Here is a 9,449-nt window from a genome sequence, read left to right on the forward strand (position 1 = left end):
TCAAGGATGAACTGATTAGATTTTGGTGGTCAAAGGTCAAGGTCACTGACCTCTCGAACGCCATTTTCAAGCTTGTTAACGCGATATCTCAGGAATGCCTTGACGGAATTTCATCAAATTTGTCTCAAACATCGACTTGGACTCAAACATGAACTGATTAGATTTTGGTGGTCAAAGGTCAAGGTCACTGTGACCTCTCGAATGCCATTTTCAAGCTTGTTAACGCGATCTCTCAGGAATGCCTTGACGGAATTTCATCAAATTTGTCTCAAACATCGACTTGGACTCAAGAATGAACTGATTACATTTTGGTGGTCAAACTTCAAGGTCACTATGACCTCATTGTGACCTTACGAGAAATGCTGAGCAGGTCTTGGACCTCTAAAAGGCAAGCAGCCAGACACTAGGAGAGTTTACAGAAAAATAATCTTTATTCACAATTTCTGTTAATGACAGTTTCTATTCCAAGAGAGGCAAGTTGAATATACAAAAATAATCTTCTCTTTGTGCAACAGGTTCACAAATGTCTTTCCTGAATAATCCTAGGCTACAGCAGTGACCACATGATCATCCTAGAATAACAACACAACAGGAACAATATTAACCACACACATAAAATACATCCACCATGTATACAAATGAATAAATAAACTGCCCACTTCCCGAGCAGTAGCAGCAATGCTCACCCCTTAACGGAGATTAGAGGTCTCACTCTGGACTCGAGCTGCAAAGCCCCGGGACCCACCGCTACGACCAACGGCGCTAGGAAGAGTCACAGCCCATTAACCCTCTGACACATTTAAACATCTTGACAAGCATCCGGACACATCGATTAGAAAGAAAATGCAAACAACATATAAACAATAATAAAATACCTGCGCAACACTGGCACGTGCCTACCCCCCTCCGTGAAGCCTGCCTGGCCGATAACTCCTTCCTGGAAATAGTTAATCACCCATCAAGCCCACATTCAGACACTTCACTAATGTTTTAGAATATTCGTGCACAAAAGTACTCGCATACTCACACGTCCTGATAAATCAAACAGCTTCGCTATAAGCGTGCCTCGCTGGGAACGCCATTCCCAAGTTCGTTAATGCAATATCTCAAGAACGGCTTGATAGAATTTCTTCTGATTTGGCTCAAACATCGACTTGGACGCAAGGATGAACTGATTCCATTTTGGTTATCAAAGGTCAAAGGATGCCATTTTCAAGCTTGTTAACGTGATATCTCAGGAATGTTTTGATGGAATTTCTTCGAATTTGCCTCAAATGTCCACTTGGACTCGAGGACATTTTGGTGGTCAAAGTTCAAGGTCACTGTGACCTCACACACCCAATTTTCAAGCTCTGTAACGCAACATCTCACGAGCGCCTTGACGGAATTTCTTCCAATTTGCCTCAAATGGCGATTTGGACTGTAGAATGAACTAATGGCGGAGGCATAAGTCCGCGTTGCGGTCGTTCTAGTTTAAACCCTGAGTCCATACTAGCTGGTAAAAAATCTGGGTTTGTTGCTATTTTAGTAGCCCTACAAATGGAAATTGACATCTTTCACTTCTTTCGTACGGTGGGTTGACCATATTTTCATTGTTCCCTTGATCCAGTCATTACCAACCCTGAGTCAAGAGACAGATAAGAATGTGAATCCAAAAGTTCATTCGCACATGAATTTTGCTCAATTCCCACCCATAAGGCATGTGTCTCATTAGTTATCCACAAAATTATAGCTCTAAGTTGTGCTGCCCAATAATATATTTTTTAAATTACCGTAAATTCCGGACTATAAGGCGCACCGGTCTATAAGCCGCACCTTCAAAGGTGACTATTTTTTTCTTCTATAAGCCGCACCGGTCTATAAGCCGCGGGTGTTTTGATGTTTAATTACCATATGTAAGGCTTCGTGCACAGAGGGGATTGTCGGGAAAGAGATGGCTGTTTGGGGAAGCTCCCATTTATTAACATTTCAACAAAACAAAAGTCAGGTCACTAATCCCCAGACAAAATCACACATTGTGAGATGCTTAAAAATCACCATCGGCGGGAGCTGCTGTGCAGCCAAGAACACAAGTGAAATTCGTTCTCTCGTGACCTGTGGTTCTCAACGTGATGGACGATTCACCTTTCTTGTTAACAGTCCTAGTGAGAGGCAGGTCGAACGTCAAAGGCACTTCATCCATATTTATGATCTGCTCCGGTCCGATGGAATATTCCTTGATCTTTCTTTGTGTGAATTTGCCGAAGTTTGTAATTTTCTCCTGGTAGTCGGGAGGGAGTTGCTGACACACAGTCGTCCGCGCCCTGACGGACAGTCCCTTTCGTCTCGGGTTTGTGCATGATCCTTTGCTGCTGCTGCTGTTGTTGTTCCTGTCTCGCTACTGTCTCAGACATGGCTTTCAGGCTCAATCGCCGCCATCGTCGTAACACAGCCAGTTCTCCATCTTTTGAAGCATGATGTTAGATTACAACGAGCTAGTTGTGTGGCTTAGCCTTCCAAAATGTTGCTGTTAGTTTTTTAGAATGTAATACATAGAATTGGGAATGTTACATTCAATTTCATTCAGACTGTCTTACAGGCTCAATCGCTGCCTTTTTCCCCCCGGAGCGAGGGAGGAGGGAGGGAGGGTGTTTTACCGTAGTGGCTGAGAGAGAGTAGTGGCACAGTGCTCCAATCAGGTCGCGAGGCACATTTTTTGCAACATCATCCAATCAGGGTCTCGCTCTCATAATGTCTGTCTTGCTCTCGTTCTGCCTCATACCAACATCCATAGATTTTGGAGGTTCCCGAGTGGCCGTTTGCTGGAAAAATCCATAGAAAAGCCGCACCGTTATATAAGCCGCAGGGGGCAAAAAAGGCCAAAAAACGGGGAAAAAGCCGCGGCTTATAGTCCGGAATTTACGGTAGGTAAATTCAACCCTCCCTTCTCCTTTGTGCAAAGAAGTGTCTTATATTTAATTCTAGGTTTTTTATTTTGCCATACGAATTTTGATATGATTTTGTCTAGCATTTTAAAAGTAGCACTAGAAACCCCAAAAGGCAGTGACTGGAACAAAAATAACAATCTCGGTAAAATGTTCATTCTTACCGTTTCTATTCTGCCCTACGTTGTGTATTTTTGACTTTTGGTGGGATGCATGGAGCGCGCCCCCCGCGCCTTTGGTCTGAAACGACCTAAATACGGGGTCAGCTACGTCTTCAGGTTTTAGGGATTGGAAAACGCCAGAGTAGTGTGGATGCTAGGCGTAAACGCAGCAACAGCTATACGTTTTAAGACAAAAACGTTTAGTGTGGATGTAGCCTCATCGGTCTGGTCAAACTGATTGGGTTTTTTTCCGACTCCCATGAACCCTTGCGGTGCAGTAGCTTTTTTGAAATGCTGTTGCTCTACCTGAGCCAATGTTAGCAGCATCCACCTTCAAATAACTACATTGATAAGAACGGAAGGCAAAAGGTTGTTCCATTGCCACATCAGCACACAGCAAATCCACCATTTTGGTCTGAAGGAGAATACATCTGATTGGCTGTCATGTTTCTGTGCTGTTGTCCCATTGGCACAAGGAGGCATTTTTTTCCAGGTCAAATAGCGGCAGGGCTGTTGTCAAAAAAGCAGCAGAGCTTCGCCTCTTGCCTCCAATACTCTTTGCCACATTTAGCATCTGTCAGTGGTGTTGAAGAGTGACTCAGTTGTAAAATCTAATATTTCAACCAGCTGCTCCCGACAAAAACCTCAGCAGAGCGGCAGCTAAAAGCCTATGAGATCCTCCACTAACATCAGCAGTAGAACATTCACTTCCATTCCTTCACCATTTGAGCTCCTCATGTCAGCAGTGTGATGTCCTATGATCCCTTGCTGCAGGGTGAGTAAAGATGGCAGCCTGGTGGTCTGGGTCAACCTGGAGGACCACCTGAAGCTGGTGTCCACACGAGACGACGGCAACATCGCCGAGGCCTTCAAAACCATCTGCGTCAACCTGCTGAAGGTCAGTGACGTGTCAGGTCCTGGACGGAAATACTTGTATTCATTACGCTCAGAGTCTAACCAATCTCATACCAATCTGGGAATCCATCGGTGTATGTATGTATGTACTGGTATGTACATTATGTATGTATGTATGTATGTATGTATGTATGTATGTATGTATGTGTGTGTATATACTGTATATATATATATATATATATATATATATATATATATACATATATATATATACACACACACACACACACACACACACACACACACACACACATACAGTACTGTATACTGTCCCTACAGCTGGAGGCTCAGTACAGGCAGCTGAGGCACCCGTTTGCCTGGAAGCAGCAGCTGGGCTGGGTGAGCAGCTCTCCGGCCGATGTGGGCACGGGGCTGAGAGCCAGCATCCACCTCAAACTACAACACCTCCCAAAACACCCACGCCTGCCCGACATGCTGCACAGGCTGAGGCTACGCATGGACTCAACAGGTACCAAACACACACGCCTTCCTGATGTCCTGCATAGCTTGACGCTTTGTTCACACCATAGGCATCTTAGAAGCAACACTGCAGCAGCGCTTCACGGAAGCTTCGAGCAGGAGCCTTGCAATTCATGGTTACATGCCGCCATTCCGACGTGCTGCCACTCCGACGTTCCGCCACTCAGAAATATCGGCACTCAGAAATATTGCCACTCAGAAATCCCGCCACGAAAAATAATAATATCCTAACGAAAATAGAAGTCTAATCAAGTAAATAGCCTTCAGAAAGCATCAGTAAAAGCCCAGTTCTAATAGGCTACTGCTGCGCTGCTGAGATGCACAGTGTGCGACTGAAATGTCTGCACTTTTGTGCCATATTCCACAATATCCAAACTTCGGAATGGCGGATCCTTTAGAAAAAAGAGGAAGGGCCGACATTTCGAATAATGAAGGCAGGAATTTTCGTAATGGTGGGACCTATGAAAAAAGGTGAAGGACCGCCAGTCCGAATAATGGAAGTTAACGTTCGGAGTGGCAGGGTTTCGGAAAGGCAGGCAGTTACCGCAATTCATACCAGTTTTGTCCACGCCTCGCTCTGTTTTGCCTGGCACTGCCCTGCCCCCAGCGTGCTGCACTCTTGAAAAATAGACCAAACGCTGAAACTATCGCTGCAGCATGCGTGCAGCGTCACTTCAGCGTGGCGTGGCGAGGCTAAGCGATGCGGCTGGTGTGATCGTCTCCCCTGTTAACAAGGATGCTGAAATGAAACTGCCTCCACGCTGCGTTGCTTCAGCGTAGGATTGGCGTATGGTGTGTTCGGGCTGTGAGGCTACGCATGGACTCAACAGGTACCAAACACACACGGCTGCCCGACGTGCTGCACAGACTGAGGCTACGCATGGACTCAACAGGTACCAAACACACACGGCTGCCCGACGTGCTGCACAGGCTGAGGCTACGCATGGACTCAACAGGTAACCACCAGTGTGCTAGCTCCTAGCTCCGTTTGTGAAGCTAATGGAGAAGTAACTTAAACCTGCATTCTTTTGAATGGCCTGCAGGGGGTGACTCAACTGGCTGCAAAAAGAAGTCTGGTTACATGGAAGTGAATGGGAAAATGACCCTACAGAAGTAGATTTATGTGAACACTTTCCTAATGAGTTTATGGTCTCAGTCGCTAGTTTCAAGTTTTCTTCAATACAGCCTGATGTTCATTTAGTCAATTATGGTCCCATTTAGAGTAAAATAGACGATAAAGCAGACTATGTTTTGAGCATGATTGACAGGTCACCTGTCCAGTGATCGTGCAGCTCACCGATCTCGGACCAATAGCGGCTATTGTCCAAATTCACGTCACTTCTGGCTCCAAATAACCAAGATGGCGACGGTGAAAATGTCAACTTCGAGGCTTCACAGCACAAGTCCAAAAAGCAATGCGTCACGGTAGCTCTCTCCATATGTATATGCGATATGGAATCACAGCATCGTTTTTTATGTGCTTTAGACCGAAGAGAAACGTCATGGAGGTCGACATTTTCCGTCTTGGTTCAATTTGCGGCAGTGGTACTTCCGGCGTGGTCAGACGTTCCAACAGGCACAATCGGCTGTGTCTGCGGGTGGGAAGCTGGTGGGGTAAGAGTCCTGGTTATGCGCTAGCTGGCACCTCCTCTGGTTGGTCGGGTCGCCTGTTCACGGGGGGAGAGGAGCTTGGGGAATAGCGTGATCCTACCAGGGGCTACGTCCTGTCGGTGAAGCGGCTGGTGACTTCACATCGGAGGAAGCATGTACTAGTCTACAACTCTCCCCAGATTGACAGAGGGGGTGGAGCAACGACCGGGACAGCAGAGACAATTGGCCAAGTGCAATTGGGGAGAAAGAAACTTGATCAAAATTGAAGTAAATCCCATGTTAAAATACTCAACTTTACAGCAGAAATAAACACGTTTGATGAATGGGGAATGAATCGAATGGCTTTTGCAGCCATTCGAGGAACTGCAGTTTTTGGCACTTCTGTGTTTGCTTAATTATTCATCAGGAGGTTGCCACTTGCTCTGGGCTCACACCAGAAGTCATTTTTTCCAAGCCCAAGTCAAGTCTCAAGTCTTTGAGCTATATACAGTCCAAGTCAAGTCTCAAGTCTCTTATGGATGAGCGTTCTATCTGCTGGATGCCATCCGGTCTGCTTAGAACACTTAACACTAAAACGAAGGAATTCAATGCATGTCTACTGTATTATCCTCACTCCTTTATCTATTAGCACACAGTGTCAGTATTGATACGTTCACATTATTAGTAGAGACATTTCCTTGGTAATGCACCAATAAATCTACACTATAATTGGAGCAGCGTGTCTCTCTGTTCGTCTCTCTGTCCTTTAATTGCGTATCTCGAGAACCGTTGGTCTGATGGACTTCAAAATTGGCCAGTGCGTCAAAGCAGACCTGACGGAGTGCAGAACATTGTTTTTGTACAGTTTGGACATTATGAATAATTATGAATAAATTGGTGTTCAATTCTACTCTGCCCGCCTGAACATAAAACTAACGCGCCCTGTTGCAGTGGGCGGAGCGACCATCACAGCAGCACAGACTCTGCTCTGCGGCTGCCTCTGCCTGTCCCACAAAGACCATGGCAGACACACACAGAGCAGCGTTGTCTCCAGAGTCCAGTGTTTTCCATTGATCCTTTCGTAGCGGTACACCATAACAGGATTTTATCCAGAATGTATCCACCACAACCATAGTCTCGACACCAGACCCTTGAGAGTTCTTACGCTGATACACTACGTTACTGCATGCTGCAGAGCTCTCTCTGGATCTGGGACACTTTCCCTCAGAGGGCTGGTTATGGGAGGGAACCCTTCAAAATGTAATATACTACATATTACTAGTTACTTTAATTTGAAAGTATTAAGTTACTTTACAATATTACTGTCTGTATAGAGTAAGTTGTTACTTATTACACTACTTTTGCATTACTTTCACCAAAACAACAGCAGCAGCAGAATGACATCGCTGCCCCGGAAAACATCCCGAAAAATAATTTCAACCTCCTTGAAGTCAGTGTAAACAATCCAAAATTCTAAATGTTATTATTTTCCTTTGTTATTGTCATCTACAGTGGTTATTTGCATAAAACATGTTTGATTCGGAAATGATGGTATCTTTATTTAAATATATGCTTTGATTAAAAAAAAAAAATCAATTTGTAACTTGAGTTACTTGACAAAGTAACTGGTATAATATTACTGAAATCCTGTAAGTAATAAGTTATATTACTGACTGAGTTGTAACACTGGTCAGGACTGGGGGAAATTAATGCTAATATAGCCTTTTATAACTGAAGAGTGATGCGCATTTGGAGACTTGATCGATCGCACTTGGTGAGCTGAACGCAGCTTGGTTAAAAATGTGTGTTAGGAGGAGTGGGGGAAATGAACGCTACTATAGCGTTTTATACTGAAGAGTGAATCACTGGTGTAATTTCATAAATGAGACATTATTGATTTCCCTCTGATCAAGTTAGTAGGTGCGACTTGAAGAGCCCAGGTGCTATAAAGCCAATACGACCACGACCAGTTGTTGAAACTTCTTCACAGAATCTAGAATAGCACACAGGTTCCACCCTGTCATCTTGCAAGAGCACAGCCAGGAAACCAGCAGGCAGCACTCTGGGAAATATTGGCTGACTAAGATTTAGTGGCCGAGTAGTCTCATAGTAGTCTCATTTAACGAAGTAGCCTATCGTCGTTCACCGTCATTCACCATCGGGCATGAAGTTCATTATCAATAAAGCTTTGAATTAATGAAGCACACTATGAACAACTATGTTAAAAATATGAAAATAAAAGTTCACAAATATTAAAATATTAGAAATCCTTTCAGTGCAAATGCTTTATGCGGTTTGGGGGCCCAGTGCATTTGCACATACTGTAGGCAGAAACGGCCCTGACTGTTCCTGTGATTGTCAGCTTCAGCTTTATCTAAAAGTAGACAGGGTTCATACAAGGTCCTTAAAGTGTTTAAAGTCCTAGAATTACATTTTTCCTACCTGGAATTTGACTGTTATGTGGGGAAGTGCTTAAAAGAAGATAGGTATAGTAACTTGGAATAGTTGGTATAGATGGGCCATAATATTGTATTTAAACAAGCAGTATTCTACCACAGTGACCTGTATGTAGAATATATACTGTAGGGAGACACTTATTTTTTCATTATTGCAAAGCCACAGCACAGTAAAGAGATGTGTGTAATTCTTCATAGATACAGCCTCTTAAGTTTGCTCTAAAAGTGCACTAGATTGATGCATTTTACTCTCTTCTACTTTCTTTTGGGGGAGAATCCCCCCGGACCCTCCTTAAGGGTCCAAGGCTCATCCCTTAGCCAGCTATACTTTTCTATCTGGCTCGCTACTCAAAAATGTGGGGAACCCCTTGATATACTTATAGGGCTATATTATTCAAATTAAGTTATTCTAGCCTCATATCTACACTATAATGCTGGTAGTGTCTCTCTACGTCTGTCCTTCGTGTATCTCGCGAACCGTTTGTCGGACTTCAAACTTGGGGAGTGTGCTTAGGGGGACCTGACACAGTGCTGTGTGGGGGGGGGGGGGGATGCCCACCGGGTGGTGCATGGGGGGAACGAGCACTGCACTAGTAATAATAATAACAATAATCATCATCTTCATCATAAATAAAGATTGTTCACAAGTTCAAAATCTTGAGTCAGAGTCTAATCTCAAGTCAAGTCTCAAGTCACTGTGTGTACGACTCAGCAGTCCAAGTCACCATCTCTGTGTTCACACATGGCTTTTATTATTCCCAGGCTGCCCTCTGGTGTACAGCGTGAGTAACGCGGTGACCTTTGGCCTGAGCGAGGTGGAGCTGGCTCAGCATGTGGTGGACGGTGTCAAGCTGCTCGTCGCCATGGAGATGAGGTTGGAGGCTGATGCCTCCATCGACCACCTGGTGCCTACACAGAAGTAG

At 44.5% G+C, this 9,449-nt stretch overlaps 1 protein-coding gene across 1 annotated transcript in view; it reads left to right on the top strand.

Moving 5' to 3' along the window:
* Window positions 1–9,449, top strand: part of LOC310774836 (creatine kinase M-type) — a gene marked incomplete at its 3' end in the record, with an annotated part of 48,182 nt that extends 38,733 nt beyond the window's left edge. Inside the window, exons 7-9 of the mRNA XM_083634980.1 lie at window positions 3,860–3,983; window positions 4,280–4,469; window positions 9,289–9,449. Of these exons, the coding sequence (XP_083491106.1) occupies window positions 3,860–3,983; window positions 4,280–4,469; window positions 9,289–9,449 (475 nt within the window). The remainder of the gene's footprint in view (window positions 1–3,859; window positions 3,984–4,279; window positions 4,470–9,288) is intronic.

The sequence above is a fragment of the Poromitra crassiceps genome, assembly GCF_964638095.1.
Source record: "Poromitra crassiceps genome assembly, chromosome: 4".
Lineage (NCBI taxonomy): Eukaryota > Metazoa > Chordata > Actinopteri > Beryciformes > Melamphaidae > Poromitra > Poromitra crassiceps.